The 17,339-nt window shown below is 36.8% G+C and overlaps 5 protein-coding genes across 5 annotated transcripts; 1 reads left to right on the forward strand and 4 right to left on the reverse strand.

Annotated features, from left to right (window-relative positions):
- Positions 1-4,038: 4,038 nt before the first annotated feature.
- On the reverse strand, positions 4,039-4,627 carry GCK72_000603 (uncharacterized protein; the record flags this gene model as incomplete). The annotated part of the gene is made up of 2 exons (XM_053722581.1): positions 4,039-4,276; positions 4,323-4,627. The coding sequence occupies 2 exons, from the start codon at positions 4,625-4,627 to the stop codon at positions 4,039-4,041; spliced, it is 543 nt and encodes a 180-aa protein (XP_053591226.1).
- A 611-nt stretch (positions 4,628-5,238) lies between these two features.
- Positions 5,239-8,969, reverse strand: GCK72_000604 (uncharacterized protein; the record flags this gene model as incomplete). Its single annotated transcript, XM_053722582.1, has 6 exons — positions 5,239-5,386; positions 5,435-6,028; positions 6,075-6,396; positions 7,129-7,202; positions 8,025-8,618; positions 8,665-8,969. 6 exons carry the CDS (start codon positions 8,967-8,969, stop codon positions 5,239-5,241), a joined length of 2,037 nt encoding a protein of 678 aa, XP_053591227.1.
- Positions 8,970-10,011: 1,042 nt separating this feature from the next.
- Positions 10,012-10,826, forward strand: GCK72_000605 (uncharacterized protein; the record flags this gene model as incomplete). Its single annotated transcript, XM_003109217.2, has 4 exons — positions 10,012-10,044; positions 10,090-10,569; positions 10,647-10,696; positions 10,748-10,826. The coding sequence occupies 4 exons, from the start codon at positions 10,012-10,014 to the stop codon at positions 10,824-10,826; spliced, it is 642 nt and encodes a 213-aa protein (XP_003109265.2).
- Positions 10,827-10,925: 99 nt separating this feature from the next.
- GCK72_000606 (uncharacterized protein) lies at positions 10,926-13,487 on the reverse strand (the record flags this gene model as incomplete). The annotated part of the gene is made up of 5 exons (XM_003109287.2): positions 10,926-10,994; positions 11,049-11,249; positions 12,056-12,288; positions 12,484-12,834; positions 13,424-13,487. 5 exons carry the CDS (start codon positions 13,485-13,487, stop codon positions 10,926-10,928), a joined length of 918 nt encoding a protein of 305 aa, XP_003109335.1.
- A 1,626-nt stretch (positions 13,488-15,113) lies between these two features.
- Positions 15,114-15,641, reverse strand: GCK72_000607 (uncharacterized protein; the record flags this gene model as incomplete). The annotated part of the gene is made up of 3 exons (XM_003109286.2): positions 15,114-15,252; positions 15,389-15,471; positions 15,525-15,641. 3 exons carry the CDS (start codon positions 15,639-15,641, stop codon positions 15,114-15,116), a joined length of 339 nt encoding a protein of 112 aa, XP_003109334.2.
- Positions 15,642-17,339: the final 1,698 nt, after the last annotated feature.

A 17,339-nucleotide genomic window follows, 5' to 3' on the forward strand; every position in this document is an offset into this window, starting at 1 on the left:
GCTTGCTTTATTACAAGAGAATTGAAAAATTATTATACAGGGTGGCTAATAAGTATACGACGCTCTTACTTTTTGGATATTCCTCGGGAAAACGCTTGAATCAACAAAAAACGTTATTAATAGTTGGAATGTTCAAAATAGATTTAGTATACAAAAGGAGTTCGAAGTTGGATACTTTGGCTTTGATACAGGCCCTCTGACGTAAGGGGCCAAAATCGCCTGTGCGCCGCAGGTAGTCGACGTCGACTTCGTCCCATATCTTCTGAAGGACGGTCTTGAGAACAACGGCCATGTTGTAAGAGATTCCTGATAACTTTCTCTCCAAATATTTCCATACGATGAAATCCATCGGACTCAGATCCGCCGACGAGGAAGGCCTAAAGTCGTTATTCCAGAAGCCAGGAACATGAGAGAGATGATGAATTTTGTTGTTTTGGAACTATGGGAGGTAACCCAATCTTGTTGAAAGATGGAAAAGAGTCCAGTAGAGTGTTGAGCTGTACAGAGGAACAAAACATCCTTCAAAACCAAGTTTTGGAAGACCCCGAGTTGATTTTCGCATTTTTTTAAATGAAAACTAACGAAGTTCTACCGTATGATGTCACCGCGGCCCACGCCATCACAGTTTTAGAAATAAGGTGGTCATGGGCCTGGTGACGTTAAGGGGACCTACTATCACCTTTTGATAACAAAAGTTTTTGCTTTTGACAGTTGGAAAAAGGTTCAATAATAAAATGTTTATCATAAGTCCAGATCACGCCCGACACGCGGCGCACAGGCGATTTTGGCGTCTTACGTCTGAAGGCATGTATCAAAGCCAAAGTATCCAACTTCGAATTCCTTTTGTATACTAAATCTATTTTGAACATTTTAACTATTAATAACGTTTTTTTGTTGATTAAAGCGTTTTCCCGCCAAATATCCAAGAATTAAGAGCGTCGTATACTTATTAGCCACCCTGTATAACATGCTGATATTGATTAGTTCTATTCAGCTACAGTGAATCGTTTGTGCCATACAAAAAATTGAAATAAACCAGGTGGTCTGATGTTAATAGTTGCCAGTAATCCATCATGTCTCTCGAAATCGAATCCTTCTGATAAGTCGGCAACAATGTCTTGTGCGTCAGTAATTCTGCAAAGAAGAAAACTATTGTTGACTGTTTATAGTGGAGTTAACTCACTCTTTCCCATAAAAATAACATTTTTCTCTTTTCGCTGGATCCCATGTTTTTGCGTTGAATTCAGAAATGAAACGATCTCTGCTCATTACTTTTTGAGGTACCTCTGTCATCATGAGTGCTACGAATTTCGTATTATTTCCGTTTCTCCATTGTCTTATGAACTCAATAACAAGTTCAGTATCAAAAGGAGGATTTTCGAAACCCAAAACTTTTCCATTGAATCCAAGTAAATGTTCTCTTGTAATCCAACTAGTCTCGTAAAAAACTAATATTTCAGTTTGAAAAATTTTCATACTTGTAGACACTTGTCCTTCAACTTTAGAGTGAATATGAACTGTTTTAACCGGATTCTCAATGTTATTGAAGAAGATGGACAGCTTCTCAGCAGTAACAGTTTCAGAAAGAATTTCTATTACGGAAACTGATTTCATGCATGGTTCAGTTATGAATCCTTTCAAATCGCCGATCATATTCAAATCCAACACAAGAAAAGGCAAACTTGCTCGCACTAAATCCAAAATGTAATTGGTTATTTTGAAATAACTCTTAGGGATATTACTAAACAAAACAGTGCCAGTCATGCCCTCAATGCATCTGAATAATTTAACTATTTCTATCATTTTGAGACAGGGGAAAATACCTGAAATAGTGTTTGACTCCATCTGCAGTCCCTGTAAATCTTCGGCCTTTACACCTAGACGTACGTGGAGCAGTTTCGAATGGAATCGATAAGTGTCGATATCCCGTAATTTGTAGTTGAAACACTGGAGCTTTCCGTTTGTTAACTCTTGTAGAAATTCCTAGGAAAGGAACATCAAAATGTATCTGTTTGATTCTTTCTCTCGATGTTTTCGAACAGAATGAGAGGCAAATCACTTCGATCGGATTCATTGAAGTGATGATTCGAGAGTAGGCAAGGTAAGGGAGACTGAATAATTTCATTGTGTCAGAGAAGTGTCCTGAAATTTGAGTTGATAGGATAGTATAACATTCTCAACGCAAGAGTATTATATGGATCGATAGCACACGAAACTATACAGAGGAAAGAGAAAGTTCAAAGAGAATTCAGAATCAATTAATTGGATTTCAGAAGTCTGGTAACTTAGATTCATTACAATACAGTACACACTTCTGAGGATACATCTTCAAAACAATTTGGGAAACGGAATCGAGAAAAGTGGAGTGTGCGAATCAATAATAGAGAATTCTGTGTGTATGAGTCGAGACATGTCACAATGAATAGAGAATGAAGTACTGGCAATACAGTGGGTAGACAGGCTCAAGAGAACACACAAGGAGAGTATTCTGGGAAAACAGTAATACAAGAAGTTGGCAGGAGCTAGGTGGTATTAAAAATGAACAACTGTGAATCAGACTAGCATCTGACTCTAAGAAAGTTGTACATGTGCAGTACTGTATTTTGTGCTTGCCAACTAGAGAAAGAGTTTCAAAGAGAGGATGTAATCGAGACCAATCTGAACAATCCCGACTACATTTCGAAATTGGATAAATGGGATCTAGGCATATTGAAACCTACATCTCGCAATCAAACGTTTCACAACCAGACGTTTCGCTTCTGAGTTTGCTGTTATCCAAATCAACACTATAATAAGGCTTTCCATCAGGTTCTCGAAAATAAAGCCCTATACTTTTTTGAGTATACTGTGAATTAGAGGAAGATTGATTTTCTTGTACTGAAACTTTATTTATTCTATTCATTGAAATATGTAAATTGCCAGATTTCTTATAAATAGGAACTCCATTAAAAGAGGAAAGACAGGATATATAAGCTTAACACATCATGCTTTATTACCAGAGAATTAGATGAAGTCAGCAAGGACAAATTATTAAATAACATGTAGATTTTGATTAGTTCTATTCCGCTACAGTGAATCGTTTGTGCCATACAAAAAATTGGCTCCGCGACAATTCGCAACTACGACATTCCGCAACTGCGACATTTCGCAACTCACGTATGTTTCGCAACTGCGACACTTCGCAACTGCGACATTTCGCAACTAGCCATTTCGCAACTGCGACATTCCGCAACTACGACATTTCGCAACCACGACGTTTCGCAACTACTGGGAATTTGCATACTTGGGTCAGCTAAAAATGTTGAGTGTACCAAAATGTTTGGGAACATATTTGGAAACAACTAAATAGAAGAAAAAGTTGTCTGTCCCTTTTTCTGACAAAACTAGGTCAAACTATTGCTAGTTCTATGGTTGCGAAACGTCGTAGTTGCGAAATGTCGCAGTTGCGAAACGTCGTAGTTGCGTAATGTCGCAGTTGCGAAATGAACAGTTGCGAAGTGTCGCAGTTGCGAAACCTACGTGTGTTGCGAAATGTCGCAGTTGCGGAATGTCGCAGTTGCGAATTGTCGCGGAGCCAAAAAATTGAAATAGAGTATGAGGTGGTATAATATTAATAGTTGCCAGTAGCCCATCGTCTCTTTCAAAATCTAATCCTTCCGATAAGTCGGAAACAACGTCTTCTTTATCAGTGATTCTGCAATAAAAAAAACTATTTTTACCTGTTCAAAAAGGAGTTAACATACTCTTTCTCATAAATATAACATCTTTCTCTTCTCTTCGGATCCCATGGTTTCGCATCGAATTCAGAAATAAAACGATCTCTGTTTATCACTTCTTGAGGTACTTCTGACATTAGTAGTGCTGCCAGCTTTGTATTATTCCCGTTTTTCCATTGTTTTATGAATTCAATCACAAGTTCAATATCAACAGTAGTATTAGTATGAACAAAGCACAGGAATTTTCCATTAAATCCGAGAAAATTTTCTCGTGTAATCCAATAAGGCTTATAGACAATCAATCTATCAGATCGAAAGATGTTCAAACTTGTAGACACTTGTCCTTCAACTTTAGACTCAATCTGAACATGTTTAAATATCCGGAAACTGATTTCATGCATGGTTCAGTTATGAATCCTTTCAAATCATCGATCATATTCAAATCCAACTCAAGAAAAGCCAAACTTTCTCGTACTAAATCCAACATATAACGGACTATTTTGAAGTAACTTTTTGGGATATTACTATATATAATACTTCCTGTTGGAGCCTGAGTGCATCTGAATAATTTGACTATTTTTGTCTGTTTGTGACATTGAAACATACCTGAAATAGTGTTTGACTCCATCTATAATTCCCACAAATCTTCTTCCTTTACACCGAGAGGAACGTGGAGCAGTTTGGAATGGTATCGACAAATGTCGACCTCCTGGCAAATTTTGTAATTGAAACACCGGTGTTTTGCATTTTTTAGCGTTTGTTGAAATTCCGGCATAACCATTATGAAAATGTATCTGTTTGATTCTTTCTCTTGACTTTTTCGAACAAAATGAGAGGGAAATCACTTCGATCGGATTCATTGAAGTGATGATTCGAGAGTAGGCAAGGTACGGGAGACTGAACAATTTCATGTCAGAAAAGTGTTCTGAAAATTGAATTTATAGGATAGTAAAGAATGTTCAACGCTAGAGCTATAGAATTATATGGATCATCTTAGTATCACTGTAGTTCCTTGAAGTTAACAATCGTTGAAACGTATCCAAGAGCGTATAATATATTCGTTCAGATAAGAGAAAACAAGGAATTTTAGAAAGAGAATATGAGTCGATAGCACATAAAACTATGCAGAGGAAAGAAGACGTTCAAAGAAGATTCAGAATCAATTAATTGTATTTCAGAAGTTGGCCTGTTTAAATTTGTTACAATACAGTGAACATTTCTGAACAGACATCTAAAGAACCACATGTCATGGAGAAACGGAATCGAGAAAAGTGGAGTGTGCGAATCAATAATAGAGAATTCTGTGTGTATGAGTCGAGACATCCTACAATGCGTGGAGAGTGAGGTACTGGCAACAAACAGGGCCAAGAGAGCATACTGGGAAAACGCAATTGGAATAACAAGTGAAATATTCCAAGTGGACTGTTCATATTCATTTCAATTACTGTGACATTAATAGACAAGAGAATGGGATGAAACAACGTCAACAAAGTATTGAGTAACATACATATTAAGATACGATTTATGCTGGGACTGTAAATCGTTTGTGCCATACAAAAAATTGAAATCGGCCAGATGGTCTGATTCTAATAGTTGCCAGTAATCCATCATCTCTTTCAAAATCTAATCCATCCGATAAGTCGGCAACAATGTTTTGTACGTCAGTGATTCTGCAAGAAGATAACTGTTGTGGCCTGTTAAAAAAGTTGTTAACTCACTCTTTCTCATAAATATAACACTTTTCTCTTTTCGTTGGATCCCATGGTTTCGCATTGAATTCGGAAATAAAACGATCTCTGTTCATAACTTCTTGAGGTACTTCTGACATTTTGAGCGCTACGAATTTTGTATTATTCCCGTTTCTCCATTGTTTTATGAAATCAATAATAAGTTCAATATTAAAAGTAGGATTAATGATGCACAAAATTTTTCCATTGAATCCAAGTAAATGTTCTCTTGTAATCCAACTACTCTCGTAAAAAACTAATATTTCAGTTTGAAAGATGTTCATACTTGTAGACACTTGTCCTTCAACTTTTGAGTGAATGTGAACGTTTTTAACCGGATTCTCGATGTTATTGAAGAAGATGGACAGCTTCTCAGCAGTAACAGTTTCAGAAATAATTTCAATTCCGGAAACTGATTTCATGCATGGTTCAGTTATGAATCCTTTCAAATCATCGATCACATTCAAATCCAACTCAAGAAAAGGCAAATTTGATCGAACTAAATCCAACATGTAACGGACTATTTTGAAGTAACTCTTAGGGATATTACTAAACAAAACAGTGCCAGTCACAACCTCAATAGACCTGAATAATGTAACTATTTGTGTCTGTTTGAGACATTGAAACATACCTAAAATGGTGTTTGGCTCCATCTATAGTTCCCTTAAATCTACTTCCTTTACACCGAGCCCAACGTGGAGCAGTGAGAAATGGTATCGATAAGTGTCGACCTTCCGTCGAAATTCGTAATTGAAACACCGGAGCTTTCCGGTTGTTAACTTTTGTAGAAATTCTGGGGAAAGGAACATGAAAGTGTATCTGCTTGATTCTTTCTCTCGATGTTTTCGAACAAAATGAGAGGGAAATCACTTCGATCGGATTCATTGAAGTGATGATTTGAGAGTAGGCAAGGTATGGGAGATTGAATAATTTCATCGTGTCTGGGAAGTGAGCTGTAAATGGAAATGATGGGATAGTAAAAGTATTCAACGCAAGAGACCATATAAATTATCTATATGGATCTATAACACGCGAAACTATACAGAGGAAAAGGACGTTCAAAGAGGATTCAAAATAACTAATTGTCTTTCAGAAGTCTGGTAACTTAGATTTGTTACAATACAGTGCACTCTTCTGAACAGATATCTAAAAAACAACATGTCATGGAGAAACGGAATCGAGAGAAGTGGAGTGTGTGTGAATCAATAATAGAGAATTCTGTGTGTACGAGTCGAAGCGAGCCTCGTTGGCAACACAGGGCCTAAGAAGAGAACACGCAAGGAGTGTATTCTGAGAAATCAGGAATATAATAGATTGTCAGGAGAAGAGGGATGATTTTAAACAAGCTGTGAATTCAATTGGCAATTCAGATATTTTTAATAGGTGAGTAAAACACTAATCTTTTCCCTTGGGATATTCTATGCATCGAGAAACCCAGAACGAACTAGCTACAAGTGAGAGTTTATTCGATAATTGGTCATCGAAAAAGAGTCTTGAAAACAAAATTTGGGATAATCATAAAAAATTTCAAAGAGTTTTTAAATGATGAAGTCTCACTGAGTAATTTCCTTGAATGTTGGATTTGTTGTGTGTAGATTGATGAACTTGGATAATTAAACCATTTTATATAACGATAAAGTAACAAATACAGGTAAAACAATACATGTAAGAAAAATATAACAGACCTAAAATAATATTTGACTCCATCAATAATCCCTGTAAATCTTCTCCCTTCACTTTGATCCCAACGCGGAGAAGGCTGGAATGGAATTGATATGTATTGTTTTGTCGTATTCACTGCTAATTGAAACATCTGAACTTTTGGATCATGTTCTTCTGTGGTGATCCTTTTTCGAGAATCAGGAAAACGTAGTTGTTTGATTATATTCCTTGACTTTTTCGAACAAAATGAGAGGGAAATCACTTCGATCGGACACAATGAAGTGATGATTCGAGAGTAGGCAAGGTATGGGAGATTGAATAATTTCATTGTATTGGACACTTCGAATATGGAGAGCTGTAAATAGAACGTTTTTCTGGAATTGATAACGATGAAAACGCTCTACGCATATTGCATATTTAGTGAAAAGAAAAGATGGATCGATAACGTGAGGAGGTCGATCTAATAGGACATTGAATGAACGCCTGTTTGAGTGAGAGATCATTGAGAGGTGTCTTGGGATATTCTATGCATCGACAAACACACAGAGCCTTCAATCACTCGAAAAATCATAAGAGTGGAATAAAAAAATTTTCAAATGTTATACTCAAAACGTCTACAAGTGATAATTTATTCGATAATTGGACATTGAAAAAAAGTTTTGAAAGTAAATAAGTTACAAAATTTGGGATAATCATAAACATTTTAAAAGAGTTTTAATACATCCACAGAATGCCGCCGTTGATGCCAAACAAAGAAAAGAAATTCTCTTAAACTAGGTATGAATCGAATTGTTGCCAGCAATCCATCATGTCTTTCGAAATCGATTCGATCTGAACAATCTTCAGGTGTGTCGTTTGGGAGTATACTTAAAAATTAGTTTTAGCAAAATAAAATCATTAATGGAATTATCAAACCCACTCTTTATCATAAGTATAACATTTATCTCGTTTTGATGGATCCCATGGTTTCGCATTGAACTCAGAAATAAAACGATCTCTATTTAAAGCTTCTTCAGATAATCCTTGAATCTTAGCTACAGTAAGTCTCATATTGTTTCCATCTCTCCACTGTTTTATAAATTGAATAATTGATTCAATGCCAAGGTTAGACCTAAACACCACCATGTAATTCACATCCATTCTGAGAAGATGCTCTCTTTTAACACATTCCCCATAATTTAGGAACAATTTGTCTGTTTGTAGAAAACTCAGATTTGGATCCATCGGTCCTTCAACTTTTGATCTCATTTGAAATTCAGGAACTGTCACTTCTAAACTATTGAAGAAAACTGATAACTGCTCCGAAGTCAGGGTATCGGAGACAATTTCTATTTTTTGAACTGATTTCATGCATGGTTCACTCATGAATCCTTTCAGATCACTGATCACATTCAAATCCAACATTAATTCATATAAAGTTCCTCGTACTAAGTTAAAAAAGTAGTCGGTTATCTTGAATCCACTGTTCATATTACTAGTGTAAAGAATACTGTCATCATCGGGTCCAATCGACCTGAATAATGTAACTTTTTGTATCTGTTCGAGACATTGAAACATACCTAAAATAATATTTGACTCCATCAATAATCCCTGTAAACCTTCTCCCTTCACTTCTAGCCCGACGGGGAGCAGGTTGGAATGGAATTGATATGATTAGCTTCGTTGTATTAACGATTAATTGAAACACCGGACCTTTTGGATCATGTTCTAATGTGGAAATCCTAGTCAAAGAATCAGGAAAACGTATTTGTTTGATTATATTCCTTGTCCTTTTTGAGCAAAATGAAAGAGAAAGCACTTCGATCGGATTCATTGAAGTGATGATTTGAGAGTAGGCCAGGTAAGGGAGATTGAATAATTTCATTGTTCTTGAGAAGAGCTGAAAATGGAGCTATTTTTATGAAAGAAAAAGAGTCAAAATTCAAAAAAGCAACAATGTAATTATTGATTGTTTAGCACACAGTGTTGGACAGTAAGAGGCAGAAGATGGGCATCTGGTACACTGGGAAGACAAGATTGTGGTGGGTAGAGAGCGTAGAGTCAGGTAGACTCAAAAATGAGTCAACAATTCTGGAAGAGTCGGAAGAAACTAAACGGAAAGTTTGAATATCTTGGGAAGAACTGTGCGGAAGTAGCATTTTCGAAAACGGAAGATGGAAGTCGGAAGTCGGAAGTTTATTTTGAAAATGATAAATTTAAGGAAATTTTTTCTTCACTAAAACAAATTTCGGCGTTGTCTTCATACAAAATTGCATTAAAAACCACCAAAATTCAAAAATTTCTGAACATTTCACACAGAAATCGAAAGTGGTTAGACCATTTTCAGCGGAAGACGGAAGCCTCGGAAGTAAATTTTCTAAAAAGAAAGTCGGAAGTGAAATTTTAATAACAGAAGTGAAAAAAAGAAGAAAAGAATTCCGGACAACTCTTGTAATGGAATAAGACTACACAACTATGAAGAAAGAGAAAAAGGAAGGAGGTTCCATTTGAATTTCCCAGCGCCCATATGAAATGTTTGAGAGCTCATAATTCGGCTCGCAGAAACATTTAGCCGGTTTTGATGACAGTAATGGATTCCACGTAGTCGAAAGTACTTATAACGAAATTTAGAGATCGTTTGGAATCCGCGTCTCCAAAGAGATTACTTGAATATAGTCTAAACGCACGTGAAATGAATAAAAAACAAAGTTGTCGAAGATAACATTCAAAAGTTCGACGTGTACAATGCTCTATTTCGAAAAAAGAAGAAAAACCATTTCAATCGGAAAAATCAGGAAGATTCAGTTATTTCCTAGTTTACAAAGTTAGTTTTACTTTACAACATGGTGAGTTTTCCTCTGGAATTTAGCAGATTTACACCCGTAATTCAGGAGGAATACCTGCAACTTATTGTGAAATGTTTTCCAATGGTAACGTTTATCCTATTGGCGGCTTCATGTGTAAGTGAGCTCTTCTGAAAATATAGATTTCAGTAAGGTTTGCAGACAAGTAAACCAAAAGAATCACACAAAAATCCTACCGGTGGAAGAAAACTCACAATGTCCACAATGTCCACACCGTCCACGTCTTTCAACACAATTTCAGATTTTTCGTTCGATGAAAAATTAGAAGAAGAAGAAGAGAAAAAAGAAGAAGGGAATGAGTTGGAAGAGAAGAAAGAGCCAGAATTAAAAGAAGAAGAGAAGAGAGAATTTTCATGTGGAAAAGACGAAAAGGAAGAAGAGAAAGGTGACAAAGGAGGGAAAGCAGAGAATAAAGAAACTGAGTTCAATCTTGAAACATCTCCTGCATTCACAATTTGTATTGATAATAAGTCTGATGTCAGGAATGATGTGTTCATATTAAATGCAAGAAAATCACTCGATGAGTCGGCAGGCTTTCAATGGACAATCAAAAAGAGATTGGCATTTGATGACGGCTCTTGGAAACAGTTGAATCGGAGAATAGCTGCTCTGAAAGCTGAGGTAAAATGAGCAGTCCTTGAAAGATTTGAAATCTGATTATGAATCCTTGCAAACTGTTTTATCTCACTAATTTCCAGGGACTTGACACTTGTGCCAACACTAAACAAGCAAAAGATAACAAGAACAAGTAAGAAGCTATTTCTACCTGATTCTTTTCATATTTCCATCAAATTTTCAGCTGTATTGAACCCACTAAAATGGATGCCCATTTTGAAAAACAGGCCGCGGCAAAACCAAAAAAGAAGGCAGTTGAGTGAACTGGAAAAGGGAGAAAAAGTGTTGTAATAAAGCGTTTATCGATTGAAAATGGCATTGAATTTGGATTTGAAATTAAAACTTTTTTAGAAAAAATAGAATCATCGATTTTGAGCTCTGCATTCGTCTGTGATACGTCCAGCTGTTGGATAGATACTTCCGATGTAGACCTGGGAATAATTGAAATTTATAAAATTATTTAAAATTAATTCATTTCCCTATACCTTATTCTGCTGCATAATCTCAAAACTTGTAATTTGAAGTGGGCATCCATCCAACTCGACGTCACAAGTCTCTCTTCCTCTTCTCGACAAAAAACACATTGTGTAGAGAGCCATGTCGAATTCAGGAGATGTTCCGATGAGGATGGATCCGGCACGTTTCAGAAGACCGTCCCATGTAAATTTGAGGGCCGCCATTATATTCTGGAATTGGGATGGAGAGGTTACGGCCACTATAGATTACTGTAGCCACGTTAGAATTTCAGAATGCGCACTAAAGCTTCAGCTCCGAACCTCATAAAAGCACAGGTGTATATTTATAATCATAAACGAATTTTCTAAACTGGAGACAGAAACCTGTCAAACGCGCTCTATCTCATACTTGTCAAGGCCCGATTTCAAAAAATGACCTTTAAAAAAAAATTTCAATTTCTCATCGAAAATGTGACCATTTCTGATGATTTTTCAGAGTTTCTTTTAATTCTTACAAGGGAACCTTTTAAGTGGTCCCTAATGCCAGCAAAAACGACCTATACAGGTCGAAAGAAGATGGTCACGGAAGCAACTTTTGAAAGTTGATTTATAGGTTTTCAAACATGCTCTTTCACCCTGTATAGGTCGTTTTTGCTGGCATTAGGTCCCACTTAAAAGGTTCCCTTGTTAGTGATAGTCGGAATTTAGACATTTTCGGTTAAAAAAATTTGAAAAATTTGAAAAAAAAATTGAATGTTGAAATATGGCGCAAAAACACCCGGGCCTTGACAAGTATGCTCTATCGCAACTTCCTCAAATTTTTGTTCGTACAACCTTGCTCTACCGAAATATGTTGCTTTCTTTACGGTGTACGGTGGAGCGCAGTTAGAAAACAATGTCATGGCTTTTAGAATTTCACACCACAAGTTTCCTAATGTTTGGCAATTGCGCTCCACCTCACTACTCAGGAATTTCTTGAAATTTCATTAGAGCGTAGTTTTTGACATTCTACCGTACCCCTTTGAAAAAAGACTCACAAATCTCTTGACAGTAAACCCTTTATAATCGAAATTCTCCGTTCGATTATTCTCCAACGCATAGAATCGAACCCAATTGTGCATTCCAGATATCTCTCCGTTCTTCGCTTCTCCAATGAAAACATGCTCGAATCCGGAGGTATCAGGACGTCCGAGAGCTCTGGAATAGTGAGAGAACCAGAGTTGACCGATCCAGAAACGGAATGCAGTGGGGTTGGCGGCGATGGAGTGACCTGGAAAAGGAAATGGATACTTTTAAGAAAAATATGAATCCAGGTATCCGCACAGAAGAGTTCTTACAACTGCGCTCTACCAAAACCAAAGAAAATAGTGTGCGAAATTGAGAGACTCAGAAGAAAAGAGACATATCTCAAAAGGGTTTCGGTGGAGCGCAGTTGTAAGAACTGTGCCGAGCTAATAATCCGTACCTTTAGCCTTGAACCAATTGTACAATTCCTTCATTGGATTTGTCTCCAACACGTAATCTAGAAACTTTCCGACCTCATTCTTCTCCTCACTTTGAGTGACACGTGGCTCAATAATTCCAGTTTGACGATTAAAATTATCCATAAGATTCAAATAAAGTTCGTAGGAAGGTTTACGGAAAAGTGAGGTGTCGACTTTCGAGAAAAGTTTAGCCGGCGCTGCATCACTGTCATCTCGAGTTACAGTATGCTTCTGGTAGTTGAGCTTTATTTGGTCGGGACGGGCACGGTTTGTGTCGACTTGGCGGAGCTTCTTGGCCATGGCGAGGAGCTCTGCATTCGAAACGTCGAATTCTGGAAATAATTGGGTTGGAAAATTTGAAAAATGTTTGCGAAATGGGGGACTGGAACCTCGAGAAAAATCTTGAACCTTAAAATTAAGATTCTGAGATTTCGGATACTCCATTTCAACTTTTATTTTTCAAAATTGTATTCCAATATCCAGATTTGGAATTTCAGATTTTTTCAAGAGTTTTAATGCATATTCTGCCTTGCGATTTCAAATTTTCGGAAAAATTTCAGATGTTGGCTTTTATTTTCCTTTTCCCCACGAAAACCCAAATCGATTCAGATCCTTATCTTCGGAAGCACAAAACTAATATTTCTCGTCGCTTAATCATTTTCCCAGTTATCTCATCGTGTTCTCCGTCCTCGATTTCCCCTGTAACCACTTCGGAAAGCCCATTTTTAATCAATTTTCCCATTATTCAGAAAATCAGTCCACGGTGGCCGAGTGGGCGAAGGCGTGACACTATGATCTCATTGGTGAAAATCAGTCGCGGGTTCGACTCCCGTCCGGTGCATTTTCATTTTTTGATAACTGTTTTTTGTTGTTTTTCGGTTTTTTAAAAAGTAATTTTGAACAAAACAACTGAAAACTCACTCGGAATCTTCTGTGACCATGCGAGAGCAGCCAAGAATGAGAGAAAAATGAGCAAAAAGCGCATTTTGAGTCTGAAATAAAAATGGAAACTGAAAAAAAAGGGGAATGTGTGGTTAGAAATAGAGAAATAGAGAAAGAGAGAACACAGATTTTATCAGAAATCGATTTATTCTACTCTCCGAATTGGGGTGAAAGAAAGTGCTGAAAGATCAAAAAATAAACATTTTGAAGAAAACACGAGGAAACAATTCGATGGCGGTGGAGGTTTTTTGTGTCTTTTGTGTAACATTTTAAAGAGATTTCTTGGCAAATAAAAGAGATAGAAAGAGAGAAGAAACAGATGGTGATGGCCAGTTGGAGAGAAAGGAGGTTTTATGGAGGTCAGGAAATGAGTCAGATGGATGTTACATTCCATATGGATCACGGATTGGGATCAGGAAGTATCAAAGAGGTTTCATACGGATCAAAGTAGATTTTATGTAGATTGTGAGAATTTTTCAAGACGAAATTCAACAAAATGATTACTGTAACTTACAGTCTGTAAGGGTAGATTTAAAACAGATGAAAACTGCTCACAAAAATCATCTAAGCTTTTGAAATAGGCACTTTCGAACGTGCTTTGCTTAACAAAAGTTTTTGTGTACATATCTGGAAACTGAATCAACAGAATTCAAAAAGGATGTTTTGGTACATGCGGAGAAAGCGATGATATCATTTAGTAACATCTGCGAGTCAACGGCCTATCTTGGAACAGACGTCCTACATATAATCACATACTATCAGGAAGCTTGAAAGTGATTATTCAAACATCGAACATTGATTTTCCAGTTGACAACTTTTCAGTCCGGTAACTTTAAACACGAATAAAACGGTTTTGAAGAAAAATACTCTACAACTCATCTCAACTCACACTGAAAACAAATTTGAAATCAGAAAAAAAAAACGCTGATGTCATTTTTGTAAGCAAAGTTTTTACATTATTACCGCAGATTTGAAATAATTTGAACAACTGCCTACATTAACCGTATCAGTACAGTAACCGGACATAAAGACACGGCGACTTTGAACATGCATAACTTTGTTTGCGAGAATGATATCTTTTCAGCTTTATAGCATGTTATAGTATAAATCTAGCTCTACATTTTTGTAGTAGACAACTCTTTCCTTTGAAGTCTATGAAGAGAGTTACAGTACCGCTCAAAAGGATATCAGTTCCAATTTGGGCTTTTCAGTTTAAAATGCCCAACTTTGAGAGAACGTCATTGTGTAAAACTAACTGTCCCACAAAATAACTTTTTATGGGATCAAGCAGTCCAAGAGTAGAACTTCATTTTTCTAGTTGGCAGCTTTTTTGTACGGACACTCCCTAGAGAGTTATGAACATTTTAAGGGGATAGCTAAAATCACACTTTTTTGCACTGAATTGGGTTGATTAGAACTGAATTTTCTAGGAAGAAATCGTACAAATAATGATAAATGTTTGGACTATAACACATTAAATCCTGTCCATGTAGTACGAGTTTTGGCGCAGTGATGTTCTTTGAAAATTCAATTGAACGACCGATGTACATACAGTACTCCAAAGCATTCGAATACAATCTAAATATCAAATCTTCCTTTCGAGTACATTGATTTCATGAACAGAACAATTTATTACAAACACCGGTCTTTGAATAAGCATACTCCTCAATCAACACAATAATTCCCTCTGACAAATGCGATAAGAAGACGTTCCAGCCTGAAGTTGTTGTAGTATATCAGCCGAATCATTATCAGCAATTCGATGACATTCTTCATCTGTGAACCCGTTCAAGTTCAAGTCACATTGTCTGAAAACTCGCGTTGTTTGTGGGTTTCACTGATAAATTAATTGGAGGGGAAGCGAAAGAGCCGGAACTTTGATAACATTTTCAGGTGGCTTCAGGTGTATGAGTGTGCACGTTTCAATGAAGAGAAATGACTTACACGTAGAGAGATTTCCGGAGTTGATCTGGAGTGACACCAGTAAAATTATTGTGGTATTCGTACCGGACATTGTTCAGAATTACCTGAAAAAGATACAATAGTGAGTAAAAGATGACAACCGCGCTCTACCGCTCACCTCACACATATGACAGTTTGGACCGATCAGCACATCTATTGTAGGAGACGGAAAAGTGGGAACACTTCTCGCAAAAATGAGAACAAAAATAGCAGAAACGAGAATAAGACACTTCATTCAAACGGTGCGATTGGTGTCAAATGATTGAGGAAACACTTTTTTTTTTCAGTAGCCTTTCCTCTCTCTCTTTCTCTCTTTTCCTCGTTGACGTCACTGCTTTTATCAGTGCCAAAATGAGTTGGGAATTCACTAGACACCGAGAGCATTATCGTGCACATTTATGAGGTTTGCGGGTTTTTGGAAAAAGTGGAACGATCTGAGTCATTTTCCAGAGAAGAGATGGAAAACTCCATTTTAAATGTTTAGCTTTGGTTGATAAACTGAAAATTGGCACGGCGCCAACTCCTACCGTAACCCAATCGGTCAACAGAGCGTACTATACCAAAGCTATTCGTAATACGCTGTCTTCCCCTTCAGTGACAAAATGAAGAAATCTGAGTTACTATAACTTTGAGACCACAATCCAAAAAACATCGATTTTCATCATACTTGCAAACCGAGCCGGCACGTAACTCGCTTCAAACTCGATATTATGAGCTGAAAAATATACCAACATATAGATCTCGGCGAGCTCTATGTTTGTGACCTACTTCGGGAGGGTGGCTAGTCGCTAATGCGCCGCGAGCCGATAAAAAATGCCAAAAACGCGAAAATCCCCACAAAGGCCATTCTAGCCCGACTCCCGGTGGAATAGGCTCCGGTCCGAAGTAGGTTATGGACATAATTCTCACCGAGATCTACATCTTGGTATACTTTTCAGCTCATAATATCGAGTTTGAAGAGAGTTACGCGTCTCACGTCTTCTGTTTTTGTTTGAATATCTCATTCATATCATCGGAAGTGCGGATTCTTGTAGATAACATGACATTTAACCTCAGCCAACAAGATTAGTATACTGTCAGTGTTGTTAAAATAATTTTTCCTTTTTTAAATTTCTCTGTTTTCAGCGGACGCGTGGCCTAATCAGGAGTTTGATTTTTTTGGTTTGTAGATAATTATAAATTTGCGACAGTTCAAGATTTACAGATCAATATATTAATTTCATATTACAGAAAAGGAGTCTCCGAATGAATGCTTCGCCGACGAACTAGGTGAAAGGAATGCTTCGAGTTTTCGCTATACTTTGAATTGACCAATTTCTCTGTATTCACTTTTCCTTGTTTTCCTAAAATGTGGAATAAAACTCCGATGAACATGTTTGATCTCTGAACTTCGGAGTTCGAAATGGTCGAAAAGAGCAAAATTCGGAAGGTATTGAATAATTTAAACCGCATGTGAATAGCGAAAACCTGAAAAATCAGAAACGAATAGAGCAGAAAGATGTAAAATTTGTATTTAAACGCAAGCAGTGCAGTGTATGAACGGATTTGATGAGGTTTGTATTCGTATTTACCTTATCAACATGTAATTCACAATCAGATTTCAACGAATTTGTTAAAATTTTAATAAATATATTCATACTTGACCGAACATATTTTAGGTATTCTTTTTATGTACGAAGTTAATTTTGTTAGTTTTATAAATTTTTCGTGCTTCGAATAGTTTTTATATATTGAAATTCAATTTAGTTTTTATATTTTATAACTTTAATCTGAAAAACGTACATTTAGCCCCATTTCTCTGAAAATCCTTCAAGCTCATAAGTTGTAGGAAAAATCGGGTGCATTGCCCGCAAACACCGCGCACACCACGACGATAAATTACACAGTTTCCAATTTGAACTGTAATTTTTTTTCGCGCGTTCATCTCGTTTTT

This window comes from Caenorhabditis remanei, chromosome I, assembly GCF_010183535.1.
Source record: "Caenorhabditis remanei strain PX506 chromosome I, whole genome shotgun sequence".
Classification (NCBI taxonomy): domain Eukaryota; kingdom Metazoa; phylum Nematoda; class Chromadorea; order Rhabditida; family Rhabditidae; genus Caenorhabditis; species Caenorhabditis remanei.